The 22,688-nt window shown below is 36.0% G+C and overlaps 1 protein-coding gene across 8 annotated transcripts in view; it reads right to left on the bottom strand.

The window, feature by feature from the left end:
* Positions 1-15,179: 15,179 nt before the first annotated feature.
* Positions 15,180-22,688, bottom strand: part of LOC135306648 (heparan sulfate glucosamine 3-O-sulfotransferase 1-like) — a 52,228-nt gene continuing 44,719 nt past the window's right edge. For all 8 annotated transcript variants that reach the window (XM_064430954.1, XM_064430958.1, XM_064430956.1 and 5 more), the window contains one exon: positions 15,180-16,507. In XM_064430954.1, the coding sequence (XP_064287024.1) occupies positions 15,459-16,388 (930 nt within the window). In that variant the 5' untranslated portion in view covers positions 16,389-16,507 and the 3' untranslated portion in view covers positions 15,180-15,458. The remainder of the gene's footprint in view (positions 16,508-22,688) is intronic.

Raw genomic sequence — 22,688 nt, 5'->3', positions numbered from 1 at the left:
CTCACACTATCATGTTTTACAAAGTGTCAGAGTACAGGTATTTGGTTGAGGAACAACGGAACAATTATAATGAAATTTTTGCTTCTCAGCTCTTTAAAATAATTGATCTCTCATTTGTTGATGGGCTTATAAATGCAAACTCAATGTTATTTCCATCCGTAATAGAACTGCTAACTTCTAGATATTATTCATCAAGAAAACACACCATGACAGCTATCAAATGAAATTTTTATTAAGTTATGCAATTTATATTTCATTGCTGTATGCAGAATACCTGAAAGTACTGGAGCATTAATACAGCCCTAATCTGGTTTAACTCCTTTACTGCATAAACATATAACAAAGCTTCATGACTGAGTAATAGCAAAATCCACATGAAATGTGCATAATCTAAAGGGCTCTATAGGGCAGAGTTTGAAAATTTGGAGTTTCTGTTGAAGTGTGTTGAACACATCTTTTTAAAGAATAGCATGGTTTATTAGAAAAAAAATGTAAGGAGTATGTATCAGTGATTATTATAAACAAAATAGAATATTTACTAGATAGTAGAAAATTTCTGTTCACAGAACTTGATCTAAATGTTGTAAATTCCTACCTTGACCCAAATTCAGATTAAAGTAGCAGAAGTATTTGGCTTTGAATTATGCATAAAATTATAGCATAAAAAAAAATAACCAAAAAAGAGGATCTGATGAGCAGATGATGGCCCCTGTGGTTTATAGCTGCTTACCTGACCACCTTTTGCATTATCTCTCTCTGATACTGCACATCCAGAAAATTCTCCAGCTGATAAACGAGAAATAGGAAGTGTGTGATCAATCTCTCTTCCACTTTGCCAGCTCCTATGTTTGAAGTTCAAGTGTCAAGGTAATTGCTCTTTTTTCCAGCTATTGGAAAATTGTGACTATATTAGTGTAAGTATCTTGCCTTATTCTTTTTTAATTAAAGCATGTGTTTATATTTGCTGGTTGTAGAGAGAGAAAAGCATGGAAATATGACACTAGAACATCCTGAAGGCTTAAACAATAGAGGGCTGTATCAAACTGACAAACATAAAGAAACCTATGATTTTTCTTTCAGTCTTGCATTTCTTTGGGACTGGTTTATTTTTCTAAGCTACCTGGGATGGCAAGTGGTGCCAGAATACTTCTGAAATGATTTATTTTCTTTCCTGTTTTTACATTGTGTCTCTCAGGGATCTGGTTTGGTTTCTGTACTTATTTGAAAGCACAATCTGACTTTTTGAGAGTTTAAGAGGAAGATGGCTTGGGTTTTCATTAGCGTGATTTATACCCAGTTGCAACTAAACAAGACTTGCAATTGCTTTCCCTTATATGACTGAAGCATGAGATCAAAAGGTGAGATTAGCTAAGACAAACCCCTGCAGATTTAATTTTTCGTGGTGGGTTTGGGCAGGAGCTGTGAAGAAGGTGCTGTTCCCCTGGGTGCTGGTGAGGTGCTGTCCCTGAGGCCAGCAGGTTGAGTAGGCTCTGAGCAGTTCCTGACCAGAGGCTGCAGCACGAGGACCTGAAGTCAGCTGGTAAGTGCAGTGCAATGGAAATGAGACCATGCTGTGTTTGAATTCCCTGGTGAGAATCACCATGCATATCTTTGTGAAATGGCAGACAGATTGGTGAAATACATGTGGCACATTGGGCACCTTGCATAAATGATCCAGCCTGTAGCTGGTTCACTGTGTAATCTTCTGTTATTTTTGCGAGGAGAGATCAGCAGAAGGGAGTGTGACTCCTCACAATGTCTGGCTGGCTGGTAGCCCAAGATTTAAGATTTTTCATGTTAATATTTAAAATCCCAAGGGGATTGCATCCCAAGTGCATTTTTGAGCTTCTGCTGCCTGTATTCCATTTCATTCTTGATGGTTAGGAGGGAGAGATTTGGGGCCTGAGGGCTTTCTGAAATGAGATAGCTGAGAGTGTACAGTATCTTTTTCTCTGGAGTACTGGCTGTGTGGAATTTTTCCCTCCAGAGCTCAAATGTGTGATAAATTTAGTGTATTTAAAAATATGTTTTCCACCTAAGCTTTGCATGACAGTACTATCAGTTGTAATTATTTAACTGTTAGTAGTTATGATTTAAAGTAGCAGACTAAGGAAGTAAGACTGTGGGAATATCCAAGTCTTATTAGAGTCATCACTCTTTGCCTTGGACATTGGTTATGAAATATTATTAATTTGACATTTTCAACTTACTTTCCAGTACTTTTAAGAATCTCTGAGAGGATTTTATGATTGCTTATTTTAAATCATAAGACATTAAGTACTTCAGACAAATAAGATTTTTATGCTCTTCATTTGTAAAATGCACAAAGGTCAGCTACTAAGCATGCTGAGACTCTTTTGCTAGAGGTATCTTTATTACTCTGTCTGTATTTCATATGCCTGTCATAACTACAAGAGGAGTAAATCCAAATTCATCCCCAGATGTGGGGCAAGAAAACAACACTTAGGAATAAGAGAGCAAAGGCAACTCGGCTAAGAACAAGGACTATTCAGCCAAAGCAGGAGAGGTGTAACAAAGTTTCTAAAATGTGACAGGTAGCAGAACCACAGTAGTTTGCAGAAAAAATTCTTATACAAGCACTTGTTTTAAGGGAAAAAATATGTGAATACTAGGGACATGATCTGTTGGTTAGCAGATGCATGAACGGTTATAGTTATGGACTATCCAGGGGTGTGTTACTCCAATCTGGTAGTGAAAATATTATAAAAGCTATGTACACTTTTAATAAATGTTTTCTAGTTATACCGTGCCTGGGGACCGTGCATCATTCCTACGCCACAAATGGCTCCCTGAGCAGGGACACACAATCTCCTAGGCCAGCCCGGACCTGCGGCGTATCCCGACTGCACCAATGGTGGCCTTCAGGGAATGCCAAGGACGGCTTTTCATCACTGCCTAAGGAACAGGTTAGCCTTGCCAGCGGTTGGGAAAAGTTCCCCATAAAAATGGGCAATAATATAAGCAAACTGGAAACTCTCCATAAAGACTGTTTATTGCATATTACAAAGGAACAAGGGTATAAAATACAAGAAAGAAAGCTTATACAACTCCTTTTATGGGTGAAAACTTATTGTCCTTGGTATCCCCCCGACGGTTCCTATGACCTCAATCACTGGAAGCGAGTGGGGGAGTCTCTAAAGTCTCATCAATTAGGCAGTTATGAGGTTAATCCCGATGAATTCATTACATGGTGGATTGTTTATTCTGCACTACAAGCTTTTCGCAATTCGGAAGAGATATTACAGCCAGCCATAAATTTGTCTGCAGACACTTCTCATGCACTCACAGCACCTCCTTCACGTCCTGATTTGGTTGTTTTGCAAGTGGAGGAGGGAATTAATAGGGAGGAACCGGAGGGCGATCTTGTGAGTCTAAGAGCTATAGATCTAAGACAGGAATGTGATTTATGTCCTGCTACAAAGCCGCAGCCACTGAAAGCTATGGCTGCATCACCATCTACTGATGCAAAGGTGCTAAAACAGCAGTCATGTCTCCCAGCCTATGACATGTCTCCCTTAAAACATATGACTGATAGTGAGCTTTCACTGTCCCCTGAGCCAAAAAGCTTCTTAGACACCTGCCGAAGACAAGCATTAGATCAAGGGGATGTTGAATTGCTCTGTGCTATGCCCACAGTCTATCAAGGCAATCAGCCCCATCATGAGCAAATTTCTTATGAAATGGTTAAGGAATTAAGAAAATCTGTGAAAGAAAATGGTCTGCAGTCTTCCTATACGATGGGACTTGTAGAAGCTGTAGCAAAAAACTATGTTATGTTACCTGCTGACTGGAAAGCCTTATTGAAATTGATTATGACAACAAGACAATACTCGATATGGTGGGCAGAGTATGAAGAGTTGTGTGAAAATCAAGCCCAGGCTAATATGGACACTGGGAAAGCTGGAATAACAAAGGATCATTTGGCAGGGACTAGAGATCAGACAACCATCAGAGATCAGTTAAGAATGCCCCCAGAGACGTATAACCAAGTAAGGGGGCTGGCTATAAGAGCTCTGAAAAGAGTGCCAGACATTAACAGAACTGAACCTGGCTTCTCCACCATAAGGCAAGGACCCCAAGAACCCTACATTACTTTTATTGATCGCTTGCAAACAGCTGTGAACAGGCAAATTGATTTACCAGCTGCAGCAGAAGTTTTATTGAAATCCTTAGCCTATGAAAATGCTAATACCGACTGTCGTAAAGCACTTGATCAAATAAAAAACAAACCTGGTACTTCCTTAGCTGATTTTATCAAAATTTGTGCAGATATTGGTACAGAACAATACAAAGCAGATTTACTAGCAACTGCCTTAGCTCAACAGCTACAACTGGCTCCGGCAACGATTAAATGCTTTGGCTGTGGAGAGGAAGGTCATGTGAAAAAGCAGTGCTCAAAGAATAAGCAAGGGAAGAAAAAACCTAGTAAACTGTGTTTCAGATGTAAGAAAGGTTACCATTGGAGTAATGAATGCCGTTCTAAGTATGACAAAGATGGAAAACCTCTGCCACAACGGCAAAAATTGAAGGGCGGAGTGAAATCCGGTGCCACACAACAAAACAGGATCCAGGCACAGCAAACCCACACAGCTCAAGTTACATCAGGAGAACCCCAGGCAGTGCCAGCTTGGACTTGGCAGTTTCCACTACAACCACAATAAGTGACACATCAGTTCATTCACCTCACACCTACCGGCTTAAACTGACTCCTTCCTTTCAAATGCCATGCATTGCTGCTCTGGAAATCGTCATCATCTAAAAGTCAACTTTTTATTTTAAATGGAATCATCAACTCTGATTCTAGGAGTGAAATAAAAATCATAGCTTGACTCTTAACCCACTTTGTACTATGCCAGCAGGATCATGCATTGCTCAACTGATACCATTCCCTGTATTTCTGGACATGCAATCAACACCATCTGTCAATGCTGACTGGGGCACTGGAGGTTTTGGGAGTACTGTACTCCTAACATTTGTTGGTCCAAACTCGTTTCATTACAACAGCCTTTTCCAACCTGTGTAAAAGATGGCAAGTCTTTTATAGGGTTAACAGATACTGGAGCAGACATAACCATCATCAACAAATATGAATGGCCACCCACATGGCCCTTAACAACCTCAGCAACAATCATCGCAGGGATCTGAGGACAGCACACACCACAGCAGTCAGCTAAAGAACTCATGGTACAGGATCAGAAGGGGAACAAGCACCTCTCAACTGTATGTACTTTCTACTCCATGTAGATTCTGGGGAAGAGATCAGTGATCATGGTGGGAACTGATACTGACAACAAATCTGTGAAAGTGGTCACTGATGTGCAGGCAAGACTTAAACTCCCATGGAAGACATAGTCCTGTGTGGATTGACCAGTGGCCCCCCAGAGGGGAACGATTGCAACAAGCACAAAAGCTGGTCAAAGAACTATTGGATATGGAAAATATAGTTCCTTTCATTAGCCCATGGAACATCCTAGTAATTTTGACTCCAAAAAAGACTGGCAAATGGAGACTCTTACAAGATCTGAGAGCTATCAAAGCAATAATAGTCCCGATGGATGCACAGCAACCCAGAATACCTAATCCAGCAATGATCGTTGAAACTTGGGAATTGTTAATTATTGACTTAGAAGATTGTTTTTTCATAATTGCATTACACTTTGATGATGCTCCTCTTTTTGCTTTTTCGTTGCCATCCTTGACCAGCAGTGAACCCATGCAAAGGTATCACTGGGCTGTGTTACCAAAAGGGATGAAAAATCCTACAGTATGCCAGTTTGTGGCCACAAGTGCTTTACAACCAGTGCAGCAGCAATTTTCAACTGTTCTAATGTATCATTAGATATTTTAAAATATTTCCAGATTTGATAACAAAACAGCAAGTGAAAGAAGGTTTTCCCATAATACTTTAACAGATTTTCAACCACCTGTCTATTATAAAGACTTGCAGAGTGGACAATGGCTAGACCCTCTGCCTTTGTAATATGAGGGCGTGGATATGGCCACAGGAACTTATTGTTACTTGCAAAGAACATGAAGCCCTCTGCAGAAGAAATGATGGCTTGAAAGCATCAGTGTTTTAGTTTGGTAGTCAGTTACAATGGGTTTGGCACAACATAAGTAGCCTTTTTGTCATCCTCAGTGGATTCTTGAGGATTGTGAATGAAGCATGGGTCCCACAACGAAAGACCAATGTTTGGCTCACACTAGCCAAAGCAATTAACCAATCTACACTTTGAAATGCATCACTAGGAGTGGTCATGTATATACAAACATGTCTGGGTGGCATTCCTTTAATGAAGGATGAACGGAACAAGTTATGCAATCAGAGATTTACCCTGATTGTACAACTCCAGGTACGCATACGTCATCATGGTGGTGTTTGTGTCTGTAAGAGGATTTTCTCTTGTCAAAGGCACAGAATCAGGCTCCCATTCGTTTTGTTTATTTTGATCTATCCAGAGAAAGATCAAATGGAAAAGCTAAAACAAGTATTCAGACTTTTCTATTGCTTTTACTTTCGGCATTGTATTATGTTATATATAATTGGTTATATATATATTAATTGGTTAGCTATAGTCTTATAAAACATTTCAAGCAGTACATCATTTAAGGCAATAATATAAAGTTTGACAGTTGTCCTTGCTCATCTTATTACCACTAAAAGAGCACTGCTGCACTGTATTTCTTGATATTCAAAGATATCTAAATGACCATCAGTGAAGAGCAAAGAAATAGTAACTGAACACAACTTTGAATTAATGACAACAAAAAAAAATCTTTTATTAATTCAGATAAAAGACTTTCTAAAGTAAAACAAAACTGTTTAAAATAATTTCTTTCTGTTATTGTTAGCATTGAAAATACTGTATTTATTTTAAGAACTGGTAGCTTAATCAGTATTGAAGGCATGTTGCTAAGTGTTAGAATATATTCTGTCATTTGGCTCAGCTTTAGGCAATTATACATGTAAATATAATTACCATGGTATTTTTTTAACATATTAGTCTCAAGTTTGTGATGAATGAATCTGCAATGTGTTTTCTTAACACCTTTTTGAAGTGAATTAATCCAATATTAATTTATTTTAGATGTGCCAGGAGCATCATCCTATTACTAATAAGTCAGAATAGACAGCAGGAAATGCAGGTCCCTTCCTAGCATTGCCAGAATGTATCTCTGTGTGGATCCAGCAATCTGGGTGATATGTTGACAGAATGAGGCCAGCGATGCAAATAAAGGAATTCTCCCCCCTCCTCTCCTTGCAGTTTATTGCTTGTCATTGACTAACTCACTGACTAGAATTTCTACAGAAAAATCAAACTAGTAGAGAATCAGGTTCTATATTAGCATTACTATCAAGTGTTTAATTTGTGCGTTAGGCGATAAGAGTATTTATGTTTCCAAAATTACAGCTATTTAATTTGGTTTATCAGCTGCCTAAGACTGAAGTAGGATTCTCTAGGTATGTAAATTTCAGGCTGGATTCTTAGCACAAATTAGAGTAGTTTTACTGCAGTTGCTGTAGTGGACTGTCATCAGTGTCACTTTACATTAGTGGAACACATGAATCCAAATGCTTCTGTTAAATACGAAATAAGGGCTTCTTTTTTAAAATGGAAAGTGATTTTTTAAAACTATCCCCCCAAAATATCTTTAATTATGTTTGCTAGATGTGTTAGGATTTGTTATTTTGTCTTAATCACTTGCAAATTTTTAATCTGATTACCTGACATACTGACAACAGCAGAGAGACAAAATATATTTATTTTTGCAAACCACAGTTATTACTATTCTCAGATCAGGAAAGCTCAGTTTAGAATCAAAACTATTTTAGAAAAATAAAAGAAAAAAGCCGGAATTCATTAATAAATGAAAAAAATATCCCAACAAAATCAAAATAGAATTTGTAGATAGAGAAACTCAAAGCTAGTGGGTGACTGGAAAGACAGCTCCATTTATGTGAAATAAATATTCTGGGTTTTAATATTAAAGTGAGGTAACATAATCCAGTTCCCTTTGATCATAATACACAGATGATCAGGATAGGGAGTCATACAAGCATATACAAGTGTACCCAATTCTTATTTGAGAAAAAGGAGTCAAGGACAAAGGACTCAAAGAAGACAGATAACAAGCTTCTGTATTTTCTGGCTCATTGTATCCAGTAGCTACAGAAAGCCAGATTAGTATATTTTATTCATATTTCCTTAAGTAGCTTTATTTATCTGGCATAGTTACCATCTGTGAAAACCAGTGCTTTGCACAAAAATAATGGAGAATCTAATAAAAAAAAAGAAATGTGGCTTCCAAATTTATTTTGCTGTTACCAATGAAATACATACTGCAATTTGGCAAAAATCTGTCTTGAGGGTGATGTGGGGGCGGTAAAAAGGCACCCGATCACTCATTTCCACACAGGCACTCTATTAACCAGAAAAAGATTTTCCTCAGATTGAAGCCTAAATCTCTGTTTGATGGAAGGGGAAAACCAATCTTCCCAAGCTCTCAAAAACTGTTGCAAGCAGACATTTGGCTGCTGAAGCAGCCCTGCTTTCTCCAGTCTGGGGCACACAGCTCAGTATGATTCAGCAGGTGTCCATTTTAAGTGACCATAGTTGTATTTCATAGGCCATTTTTCTCACTCATCTGGAAGTATAAGACTTGGCTATCCCCACGCCTAATCTTTGTATATCTAATGCAAGCGATGCATATTTTGAACTGTACCCATATAACATTGAAATCACCTGGCAAAAAAAAAGTTATTACCTATGAAAACATTTTCAAGGGAGAATTGAGAGGGAGGAGTGCAAGGCATAAAAGAACTGAATGGGAAGTTAATGATGTTTTAATGCTGCTAAAGATGTGGTAACTTTTGAATGGTAATACCTTATCTAGGACACTGAAACCAAAGTGTTTTTGAATTCTTGGATGCATTTGAATTTTAAAATTCCACATTTGTTATTAAAAAGTGTAAAGGATGATTTTTGACTCACACACACACATACACACACATTTAAAAGAAACTGAAACATAGAGAAAGTTTGTTTTTTAAAAGTATGAAAGGCAGTTTGCTTGCACAATGTTCTGATGTGCTTCCTGTGCATAAGTGGGCCCTACATATAGGATCCACCAGCTGATTTTTCCCCAGCCAATCTGTACATCTATTTTATTCATTTTGCCATATGTACACCTGAAAATGAACTTCAATCACATAAAAACTGGTTGTCTGGCAAACACATAGTCAATGCAACAAATAATAAGTTACAGATAGCTCATATGTAATTGTTACCTCTGGCTTGGTATGCCTTCAACAGCATCACTTTAGTGCCCAGCTGTAGCTTGTGCCTGTTTTTGTTGTAGACTCAGTGTATTTTGTAAGCTGTGTATGATGCACAAGTGTAACTACAACATATGCTGTTTATGAGCCCTTAATCTTTCTTCACTTGAGGCAGCACTGCCCCCCACAGTCTGCAGAGTCCCATCTGCATCACTTGTCTTGAATTGCAGATTTGTATCATGGCAGAGTATAGAAAAGGTATCTTCAATCTTCTTATGACAGCTGCACAGCATTTTTCTAGGCTGGCAGTTGTCAAATCAACAACAACCCTGCTGCATCTAGTGCTGCTGATTTTCCATAAGGCATTTTAAAATGCCCTATATTTAGTGAGGACAGTTATTACTTCCCATCCAATTTACCAGGGTACCACTGCAGAATTTCACCCAAGGATAGGCATAATATACTCAACCTGTCCTACAGCACTGTAGGACTGTCTGATAAGCTGAAATACAATGTTTTGAAAATGTATATTCATGTACTCCTAATAGCCTAATGATCACAAAACTCATTCAGACGTGTAGAAGACCTAGCTATATCCCTGAAACAGCATCTTAGTCCTGTGCATTGCCTTACCAGGCCAATCATAATTTTCATTTGTAACTGTGCCATATTGGGTTAACAAATATTTCACAGAAGAAGGCCTTAAGCTCTGGTTTTATCCTGTTGTATCCTTGTCTTATTTTTTCCTATTGCAAGTTTGGTTGGTACATCCCTAACAAAGTTTATGATGGATCAAAAAGAAAACCTTATCCAGTCCGAGTATCAAAGGGAATGGCCCCTTAATTAAATGTACTTCCCTTTAATTACTGCCACTTGATTTAAATCTGAAAGGCAGTGCTTTAGAGTGACAACGTGTTTAGTCTAACATTTGTCAGAATAAGAAAAATTGGAACATAGTTGTATTATGTAATGAAGAGAGAGAAAATACTAAGACTGTTAAGCTATTATCTGTCCCTGCATAGAACTGGTTTTTGCTGAGAACTGTAGCAAATTGAAGTAATATTAATTCTGGCATGGTAACTCTCTACTTTTATTGCAGGGTGACTCAAACCGTCTTTTTATCTCAGAGGAAACAGTATAACACTACAGAAATGGGTTTTGAGAGAAAAACTGTACCCCTGGTTGAGAGTTTACATGAAGGTATTTTTTAAACACTTACTGAAAGGTTTTTGTAATGGCACTGAAAAAATACACAATGTGAAAGTGTAAAACTATATTGAATCAGAAAATAGACCTCACAGTACTTGTTACATGGGCTAATACAGGAGAGTCTGTATTTTTCATCACATCTATTTTCACAGAAAACTATTCTTTTTATCAGTCTGTTTTAATCTGTTGTATTTCCCCTAAGTAGCAGATTCACATTCAAGGACTAATTTATACATTGCAGTTCTGTTAGTGTCTTGGCTTCCAAAATGTTTTCAGGAATTGTGGTAAGCTCATGTCACTGTTAATTAACCTCAAAGGCAAGACAATACAATTCCTCTGTAATCACAGAATGATACTACAGGGTCTTTTTAGCCACCATTGGTTTTAACTATTAAATTAGTTTTAGAAAATAGCAAAACAATTTATAAAGTCACATTGAAACTTGAAATAATCAAAGTGGAAACTATTTGGCCAGTAACTAAATATTGTTTATTAAATGCTGGCAATGATTAATGTTCTAGGCAAATTATTACTGATTTTATTTTCAATGTGTCTACATAGTTATGACAAAATTCAAGCTTTTGAAAGAAATTAAGACCAAATCCACAAGTGCAGAAAATAATAATCTACAATAATATAATACTTTAATAATTTAAATATTCATTTCTCACGAGGGAAAAGCTATTGTGCAAATCTTACTATGAATCAAAGTTGGGGGGGGGGATCCTCTCTTTTTCTTTTAAATTTTTTTTCAGTTAAACTGTGTAAATAAACTGATGAATCATATTTTTGGTTTTGACCACATAGTTTAAACAAGAAATTATAAGGATTCTATATATATTAATTTTTTTATCCAACTCATGAAAACATCTGAATTGACAAAAGCAATAAGAAGTCAAATTTGATACAAACAATTTATTTTTAAAATTTCTTTTTGATGTGCGTGAAGACAGAAAACTCCTTATGTGAATAAGCTTCCCTACAGTAGTCAATCTGATTGGCCTTCAATAGATAATCTTTACAGGAGTATCTGTTCTGTATCAAGAGGATAGGAAAGGAGCTGATGTGGAGCAGAATGCAATGATGTGTGTGCCCTCTGTAAAGTTCTCTACCAAAAAAAAAAAAAAAGTCTCTGCTCTAACAGGGATCCTTTAAGAGGGACTCTAAATACTGAGTTTTCAAGGCTAAGTTGTGAAAGACCAAAAGCCAGAATCCAAGGCTTTTGAGCACCTGGATACAGGGGATACAATGGAAAAATCCACCCCTTTTCCTGGTAAAAGAATGTGTTAGAGTGCAATGGAGGAACTTCCTAATTTCTTTCTCATTGGTTAAGTACTAGGAGTTTTGGGGGCAAACCCCTAGCTTTTAAGTTTTCCAGTAATTTCCTTTATGTACTATAGATAATATACATAGTAAAAAAAAAAAAAAAAAAAGTGATGTTAGACTCATCTAGACATTAGGTATGGGCTGCTTATTGTGGCTAAACTGATCCAGTTACAGCTGCTTGATATGGTTAATTCTCTGTAATATCAGATCAATGGCATTTTTACTAAAAAAAGAAGGAAACAGTATTTAAAGTGAAAGCTTAGTATTTCTGAAATGTAAAACAACATGAAAAGCTGCTCAAACCATCATAAATTCTGCAGTAGTCTTGCACATGTAATTATATCATCCCAGATTCTCCCAAAAAGCCTTTGAAACAACTGCATGAATTCTTCAAGTGACCTTCCCACATGAAATTTACTTTTGCAAACAACACTTGAGTATCAGATAATGAGATGATAATTTCTTTTAGAGAAAAGTAATTTCTGGTTTACTATCAATTGTTTAAATTCATGAAATATATGCCATTTCTTAAATTGTGAACTGTCTCATTAATAACATCTGCATACTGATTGTAAGCCTTCAGGTCTTCCCAAAAAGACTACTTTTCAATTCCAATTGTCAAAAACTGAATACTTTTTATTTTACTATTACTCAAGTATGGCTCAGTGAATTGTATATTAAATTGATCTGATTCCCTTCCTGAGCATGAGGGAAAGAGGGTTTTCTTAAATACTGTAGGAATGGAAAAGGTCAGGATAACATGAAAGAGTATTTTTCAGACCACAAATGAGAAACTGATTGAAAGTTTGCAATGTAAAAATACAGTCTAACCTCTGTTTTGCAGAGGTTAAGGTGCATGGTTTTTGACCATTTACCAAAACAAAATTTCTGGTGAGAATCTTGGTTTACATAAAACCACACCAAGCCAAAGCAACCCCTCACCCAGATTATATTAATATATTTATTAATGCTTAATAGTTGTCTCATGATATTAATAAAATCTAAAATAATATTACATTTATTCCATCCACTCTGTTCTTCCCCAAAATGCTGAACAGGAATGAGGAGTGATAACAAATCAAATAGATATATGCATCACTAATCCATACAGCTCAGTTCTCCTTGAAATGTAAAATCCAGAAAGGGACTTGCATTTTCAAAGATGCATACAGCTTCTGCTAACTGGTGCTCCTGCATTCAGCTCATTTAAAGATTAGCTGTAAACTTCAGAGAAGAAAGAGAAAGACTTGATGCCTGCAAGCATAAATATAGAAAGACATTAGAATTTTCTCCCTTCCTTTTTCTTGGAAGACTATGAAATTTAATGTGGCACATAGACGTAGGAGTTTTTCAATTACTATCATCTACCTGAAACTTTTATTAAAATATACATTGTTTTCAAATTTGCTTCTTGTAAGAAAAAAAATAAAAAAGGAAAAATAGATTTTCAGAATACATAAGAAACAGAAAGTAATATATTTTTTGTCCAATGTAAGCTGCATTTATGTTGCTCCCTTTGATAATGTATTTCTGAAATTGGAAGGAGTTTTGTTTATCACTGGGATTGCATTGGTCAGAAAGAACCCGCCATGCTAGACAATATTGGGAATCTCAATTTGGGTGTTCTGTTATCAGACTAAAGTGCTGTGCCCACAAAATAGCCATTCTGATATAGAATCACACTGTAAATTCAGAGTTCAGACATTTTCTGGTCTAGCTTTTTACTTGACAAAAGACACAGAGGATTTTGTTAGACTGCACAACTGTAATTATTACAGTTTCCTATCCAATGTCCTTGTAAAGCTGGTAGAAGACCAGCATAAACATTCTGTTCTTTGACTAATTTGTGACAAAGATTTTTCTATTTCCAGATTCTTATTTGACATTTTATTTCTTAGAGCCTACATCTGATCAATACTAATGATTAAGAAGCCACAATCTCAGAAAAGTGGAAGAATAAAAGACAATTTGCACCATCTGTAACAATCAGGGATGTAGTAAATATACTTCAGAAAGGTAATTTCAGAGATTAATTATATGCAAATGAGAATAATTTGCTCTCATACATACAGCATATTTTCTCTCATACATACATATACAAGTAGTAGAACAGCTGAAGAATAAGATTCATATTATTTTTAACATTTTAGATTTTTTGAGAGAATATTTGATGAAAGCTATTTCTACATAATCTGAGTCTGATTCTATCCAGCTTCAGAAGAATACTGCTACTTGCCTAAGTAGCCCACTCATAAAGTACTAAAAGCCTAAAAATCAGCCCTGCAATACATACCTCTTAGCCTGGAAAGTGGAAGAATCCCATGGTAGGAACATACACTCCCTTATGCTGAGCAGTGACTTAGGTAGAAGGACAGAGATGCAGGATCTTCATTGGGTTTGATGCTCAGAGTTGATTTTCTTCTTTGGTATTGATATGTAATAAAATGTTTACATGAAAAAGTAGAAAAATCAGCACAACACTGTAAAAAATATTGAAAATAAAATCCTGATGTGGGGCTAGAAATGGTTGTGGCTCTTAAGTATAACCTGAGTATGTCATACTGAACACTGTGTCTGAGATACGTAACACAACAAGAGGTTTTTTTAATGTTAAGACTATCCCATGGTCTTCATCAGAAATGGCAAAATAAAATAAAACTACACCATGCTTCTGGGGGCAAGCAATTTTTTTTTTTTTTTTTTGTTAACAAGAACCATTGTGCCAATAGCGGTATATAAACCAAAGTCAGGAGAGCAATAGAATAACTAGTCACAGAGTACAAACATAATTCATATGGTAGTACTAAGAGCTTTTTCATTCAAGAGCTAAGTGACATATTTTATGCACTCAAATATTTTTACAGTTGCTCATTGATAGTTAATATTTTTGGCATTGATTTTTATTTTAGTGTATATTGTTCCTGGGATAATTTTTTTTTTTTTTTTTTACATTCAGAACCCTCACTTTAACCTTCTTCAAACAGTTTATATTTTTAATTTGCAGATTTTTTGAAAACACAAGATAGTAAGAGTGTGTTTTAATATTCATGTTATACAGGCAGGTAGCTTCTAGTTCACCTATTCAAAATTACAGGTGAAATAGATTCCTTCTATTATTAATTAAGTGCTTCAGCATATTAAAGATGATGATTTATTTATTGGAGTTAGTATGTATACCCCTATTTTAACATACAATTTAGACTTATTTTATGAAAAATTCTATAAATCAACACCACTATCGTGTGGGATATAAAAAATACTAACAACAAAAAATACAGAACAGTTAGAATAATACTATTTCCAATATTTACATTTTTTACAGTTAGATGTATTTTTCCAAAACAGCAGAAATCTTGTAGAGATACACCTTTGCTAAGTTTGCTGAAGTTATTGTATTTGCATGTGAGAAAAAGATCAGAATATGACTCCCAATAATCATACAAATACATAAAACTTATTTTTCCCAACAGAAGGAGTACCCTTTCAATGAGTCAAGAGATGCGTTGTCCCAATGAAGCATATAACCAGTGTGTTAATTCTCATAACACGAGTCTTTACAGTTTAGAAAGGCATGTCTGAAAGTTTGTCTCAGGCCCTTTTTAAGAAACATTGACCCCCAAATGTGTTAATGCCAGTCAAAGGAATGATTAACCATCCTGTAAAATTTTGCATTGTGCTCTCTGAAGTAAGAATACAGTTGTTCTAAAACAGTGCTGTTAACAAGAGGATGGGGACGCCCTTTGGATTCATGTAAACATCTCTCCCTCCCATCACTTCTGATGCAGTAGAATCCCTTGGTTTGGTTAAAATAAAAATTAGAAGACATAATTCGGGATGGAAGATTTAGAAATCTTTCAACTTTTTGTAACTCAGGAAGAGGGTCCTTGATCAAAGTATTGCCATCCACTATGTGAATCTGATCCAAACTGAAATGCTTAAGCCACTTTTCCATATGGACATCGTATAGACTTCTCTGAATAGCTTTGTATTTGGTATTAAGCACTCCATTCTTAATAACAATATCTTCAAAGAGCTGAACAGGCTTGTGACTTTCTACTCTGTTGTAATACACTTGGGTATAGTCAGATATAACTCTCTCAGTGGGATCTCTTAGAATGAGCAACAGTTTAATGGAGCTATTCATGTCATGAATTCTTCCTGGAGCCTGTGGTGATGTAAAATAGCCTGGTGTTTTCTCAATTGTAATTTGGTTTCCATAAGAAAATGGCATCAGATTTCTATACCAGTCTATTCCTTTCACATAATTTTCATCCCAGTCAAAGAAGTGGACTTCTGTAGCTGCCACCACAATGTTAGGATGAATATCCAACATTTCCAGCAAAGCTCTGGTCCCTCCTTTACGAACTCCTATGATGATTGTCTGAGGTATTTGTCGGCTGGTGCCAGGAGGTCTCACCTGTGCTGAATAGTGTTCACTTTTATTGCTGAATAATCCCACTTGTGACTTCAGTGTTTCCAAGAGTGCCCCATTCTCAACAGGAGCACCCCGAGCATGAGTCAGCAGAAGATAAGCTGACACGAGTAGGAAGGCCATGTGGAGAGGAATAATTATTTCAAGATAATGTTTTGCTCAATTAATGAAAGAATAGGTGAGTCCCCTCTTGAGATGGTTGGCAGAACCCGTGGTAAGCACACAGCAAGCTTCTGAAGCATCTGCAAAATAAAATTAGACAAATCAGTGATGCTAAACTCATCATCAGTTAAAAAATTCAACTCCCAATTCAATTCACAAAGCTAATCTGTGATCCCAATAGGAAATTAATAGGGAAATTTTTTGTTTCCCCTGAGTTTATATCAGGACAGAAAAGTCCCATGCGTTGGGACTTTTTTCTCCTTATCATGAGTGACAAATGATGGATACTAACATTTCAGCAACTTTTATTTCCTCTAAGCAGATTAGAATTGTTTACCTGATTTTAAATCCTGACCATTTATTGCTTGCTTTGACTTTCCTAATTATCTTCCATATACAGCACCTACTTCTCTTGTTATAAATACCATACCCCATATGATAACAATAATTCCAAAGCACCTTCTCTCAAATTCCCTGCTAGAATAGTCAAATATATAAATAACAGACCTGAATGATGCTGCCATCATCTGTGTTTACTTAGACACAAAAAACCCAAAACATAGACAGCAGCAAAGTTTTGAAATCTGAGCCCATTAGAGCAGAAAACTGTGTCAAACAAAAGTAAAGTGGCTAAGTAGGATCAGTGTGGGAAAAAGAAGTGATGCAGGGTGGATGGATTCTCTGTAACTATCCAAGTGTTGTGCTGCACAGTCATATGGGTGTTGGAAAAGTCTTGGCAAAATCAGATCTTCAGATAATATTCTGCAGTTCCTCCAAAGCTCTGTATAAGACACATCCAGATGCTTTCTGGTCACTGAGAGATTTCTGCAGGGAGGAAAGTCTCCTTGAGGATGAAAAGCTTCTTGTACTTAATCCACGTTGCATATGGTCATTTTAAGAAGTGGAGAATGTTAAATATCTTCAAAATTTGAAAAAAACTTCAGGCTTGCAGGTATGTGCATGTGCAGATGTAAGTGAAAGAAAACATCTCTGCAACTGTGTTACTAACATTTGAAATCTCCTGGGTAACTTTTGTACATAATATTTGAAACAGATTTCTTATGGATGTTCCATCACAACCACAGTCATAAAAATTCAGATCAATGCAACACCTGCACTTGAACCACTGTGCTTAGATTGCCTGTTTTTAACTCTGAAAATCCTACAGGACAAATTCCCATTGAGAGGACTCTTGAGTTTGACTCCAGTTTTGAACAATTACATGATTTAAAGATTTGTGGGATATATCTACATTCTTGTTTTGTTTAAAATGCAGCATGCAGAAAGGGGTTTTTTTGTACAGTGAAGCAGCAGTCATTTAATAAACAATAATAATTTTTTGGAATAATTTTGAATGATGGCTCATATTTTAAAGTAGTCTCAGAAATGCTACCACCTTAGCTCCTTCTCCAGTGTTCACTGTCTCCTTCTTTTCCTGAACATATTGGTCATGTGTCATCTGTTAGAACAGCCTTAGAAAACACAGCCAATTCCCATTTGTCATGGCACTGAGGAGCATTCAGTATTTCTATTTAAAAATTGTTTACTTTGAGTCTTATTTACAGGCTTAAAGATTATAAATTTTTGATAATAACAGTCTAGGCAATGCAGCAGAGTCATTAAATCTATTTTCTAAATTTTGTTGAAACATTCTCCAGCTTCTTGGATATCTAGGGAATGATTGCAGTCAGTCCCAATGAGCACTAAACTCACAGTTATATAGCAAATATTAACCCTAAAATTGTCATTTAAAAAATAAACTATGACCTTTAGTGAAGAAATCTGCAGAGAACATTCCCTGTTATGTCCGAGCAAGACTTAAAGGGCAACTGCTTCTTCAAAAAGAGCATAGTTTCAACGAGGAAGAGTGAGTATACAATTACTAAATATTGGAAAAGTCTAAGTACAAATTTGCTTTGTAAGGACAGAGTGGAATGCTGATCTTCAGGAACTTGAAAGGAGGTTTCATTTTAAAGATAACAATTTTTTCCACTAGGAACTTCACTCAGAAGTTCTGTTTGAAGTTCCCAAGAGCAAAGAATGCGAGAATTTCTATGGCAGTCACAGGAGGGAAGAACAGGTATGTTTATACCAAAATAATTTATAGCTACTATTCCTTTGGATGGCAAGCTTGGGAAGTGGTAACCATGCTGTTCAGGGCTGCTGAGAGACTAAAATGCATTTTACAATAATGGCAGCCAACACTGGTTTTGGAAAGATCCTTAGGATGCACAGCACGAAATGTGAAGCGTCGCATCCCAGATGATTCCTGGAATGCCAGCTTTCAAAGAAGGGACTCTGCTTTAAAAATTTAAAGCCGAATTTTTCCCATTTCACAAGGTTCCTTAATAGTTTAATCTGAGGAAAGGCGCAGTAATGCATAAGATGGTTTCAGAAGTAGCAACATATGACAGTGTGGTATCTTTCCAGACCAGTGATGCCAGCAGGCTGGGATTTGGGAACAGGGGCCAAGGGAGCAGTTGAGCATTCTTTTAACCTGTTCTGAAATCCCAGTGTTAGTTTGCATTCAATTAATCTTCATTGTTAAATTAAAATTCTTCCAGGAAGACTGAGGACTGTTTTTATAAAAATCTTACAGGTTTTCTCAATTTACCTCTTTCATAATTATACAGCATGTTATACATTATAAATACACTTACACATCTATATATTAGATTACAAGTACTTTGAACTAAGAGAAGACCTTTCTGAATGTCTGCCAAGCAAAGGATTACTTATAAATATCAAGGTGGAGGCATAAAATTCGTTATCTGATTTAAATTCTGGAACTATCTCATTTTGAAACAGCTTCATGAACTGATTCTAGACAGGTATTTTAGGCAATTTTACTTAACTTGAAAGAAAACTATTTTTAGATTTCTTGATAATTAGTATTTCTGAAACTAACTAGGTTAATAGCTTAAATTGAAAAAAACAGAAAGGAAGAGGGAAAAAGCAGGAATTTCTCTGAAGTAAACTAAAACCAGAGTAAAAAAGAAACAAGTATTTCATACTGGAACTCTGCACTAGTAGAGATAGAGATGTGCTCTTCCTAGATCTGGTGACAGGTGAAAAAATTCTCACATTGACTTTTTGATTTTCTTTAGAAAATTCAAACACACTAACATTATTTCATCCCTGAGTTTTCTAGTTTCATGCACCTAAGAATCAGGTGCAAATAATGAAACCTGAAGAAAACTGTAAGCTGAATGAAAAAATCATATTATCACTGAGGAAAGATTGGTCTTCCAAAATATTCTCAGCTTCACTTCTGATGTGAGTGAGCGTTTGCTTAATTTACGATCTGAAATCAGCAGTTCTCTGTAAGACACATTCAGGCAGCAAGTAGCAGAAGGGATTCTGCATATTCTGTGGACTGAAGTATTGTTTGAAAAAAAAATTAAACATAATTATCAACCATTTTAACCAGTTTTCAAATTAATTAGTTGTTTTAAAAATTTCTTAAAATCATTGCTGGGAAAAAACATCACCCAGGGAATACTACAGAAAAAATCAAATTCAAAATGTGCTGTAAAATTGGTTCCTAAATAGATCAAAATTGCCTTTGGGAGCAATTCTATCAGAGCAACATTTCAACCTTGGCCTAAGATATTTGATTGATTTCAATGAAGCTCTAAGATGTTAGATCCTGTGGTTAGGTTATAATTGCTACATAAATGTAAAGGTTTTAAAGATTTATCATACATAATTGGAAAGTTATTAGAATAATTTTTGTATTGCTTTTATGCCTTTATGCAATTGCATTTTTAGAAGATATTAACTGCTTTTTATAATGAAAACAATATATTTTACATTGGTGCACTGCACCAATGAAGAATCTGAAAGTATTCTTATAAAACTAACCCCATGACACATTACCAGAATTATAGTGTCCTATTGCCATTTTTCTCTATTATTTGGTAGTGTTGGTGCTGTTTAGTAACATAAGGAACATCAACACATATGATACTTATTAAGCAGAAATGTAGTTCAGAAGCAAATTTGTGCTGCAGAAAGGACTAATTAAGTAAATAGTACCTTGGGCTGCTGTTTCTTCTATTTTTTCAAAAAGTAGACAAGACTTGAGGAGCTGCTATGCTGGCTGAAAAATCATTTTAATATTACAGAAATGTACTAAACACCCTTAATTGCTGCACTGTACTCTGAAAAAACTTCCAAGATTCTTAGGATTTATCATGCTTTGGGATAAAGTACAAAATTGTAGGGTAAACCTAAATATATTATTACTAATTTATAACATTATTACTTCCTAATAATAGTTCCTGTATTACACTGCCTGTAATGCTTTTCACTGGATAATTCTGCAGCATTCTGTGTTAATGAACTGCCTGCACCTTATTAAGGCACCATTCACACATTACAGGAATTTGCAACTGACCAATGGATAGATCCAGTTCAGGACTGCAAATGACTTGGAAAGTCAGGCTAATCTGATCTGCTCAAGGTCACATAGCAGGTTTATAGTCCAACCAAGAATAAAAACCCCAGGGCTTCTAATTCTCCATCCAATTCCTTTTCCATTTCCAACTTTGTGCCATTCCATAGCAGCCTCTCACAACCCTTATGATAACTTATAGCTGGATTACATGCTGAACTGAAAAGCAAAGAGGTTCCTCAATGTTTCAGCATAAAACTCAATTTTTTTTAATAATGCTTGCTCCTCACAAAACAAAAAAAAAAAGGAATCAAGTACTAACTACAAACAGGTTTTTGTTGTTTCAAAGCATTTGTGCAGAAATACTTCTGTTGGTGACTGAAAACTGCAGCAAGGGAAGGTGGCCAGAGCAAATATAACAAAACACCAATTTTTGTCTTGATACTGTTTTTCCTGTTAATTCCTATGACATACAAACTTATTGCAACAGAAAGATCAATCACTGAGAACAGTACAATGCAAACATGTTAAGGCTTACTGGCACACAAACTTGTAACAGCTCAGTTGTATGTCTATTATTAAGAATATCTCTAATGTTGACAATAGAAAAAAACAATTCCAGCCTAACTGTATTCACAACCAAAAGTCAGATAAGGTGAACAGTTTCAGAAATTTTTGGAAGGACAATCATACTGTGATGTCAGTTAGACCCATATAAAGTGTCCCTATACAGACTGGGTTATATAATAAATAATTCTAAATGACAGCAATATAATTCTAAAAGTTTTGGAATATCTGAAATTAGGCTGGAGATTTTTCTTCAGTAAAACTAGAATTAGTTACATAGCATAATAAATGCACTCAGTATGGCTTATACATTTTTTAAAAACAGGCAAATGAATTATCCAGTGCATGTAGGACACACTCCTTAACAGAATCCGGTATCAATGTATTCAAATCCAATAATGTAATTACTAAGTCAATTAATTCTAAGCATTAAATATCAGAAGTAATACTATCATCAAAAGTCCTCTTCATAATACCTTAATTCTGATTATAATGCAATTTGTGAAATAATGGACATTTGAAAATACTGGCACATGTCCAATAGTTGAACAGAAAAGTATCCTCTTTAACATTAATTGGAAAGAAACACAGTTTAGCTACTTCTATCCACACATGTGAGATATAGCCTAGGCAGAGTTCAGGAGACAATGAGGGCACATTTCTGTGTGAAAAAATATTTAAAATTTTGGAAAAGTTTCCTGTGTAAAAACAATTGAGAGTCTTAATTTTACTACAAGCAGAGCAATTACTTTAGGTCCATGTTAGAATTGGACCAAACAGGTGCAATTGAATAACTTTAGAGCTGTGCCTTGAAGTGAGATTTGATTCAGAAAAATCGTATTCCATGAGACTAAAGACTATGTGGGAAGGGACAGTTATCCCAGAGAGATAACCCTTTATATGGCATGAATCTTCTCTGCTACACTTTTATGCTCTGCTCCATTCCCAGACCAACTGCAGTAACTAAATATTTGCATTGTCGTTAGTGGCCTTTATCAGAATCAGGTAGGAGAGGTCAGTCAGTTCCCAGGAGTATACCTCCCACCTGTAACCATGGAAAATCTCTGCTGCCAGCTGGAGAAAGCAAGAAAGGGTAAGAGAGAGTAAAATACAGCACTGGAGTTTTGTAACAGAGCTGCAAGTTGAGCTCAATGACATCTTTTCATACAAGGAGCAGGGGACCAAGTATGAAAAGGTCCACAGATCCAAAGCCAAATAAACATTGCAACAGTTCATATTGCTGATTAAGAGTCTTGTAGGCTCCTAAGAATTCTGTTCACTTTCATTTTACTCAAACT

This window comes from Passer domesticus, chromosome 8, assembly GCF_036417665.1.
Source record: "Passer domesticus isolate bPasDom1 chromosome 8, bPasDom1.hap1, whole genome shotgun sequence".
NCBI classification, from domain to species: domain Eukaryota; kingdom Metazoa; phylum Chordata; class Aves; order Passeriformes; family Passeridae; genus Passer; species Passer domesticus.
This window is presented reverse-complemented; position numbering and strand designations above follow the sequence as displayed.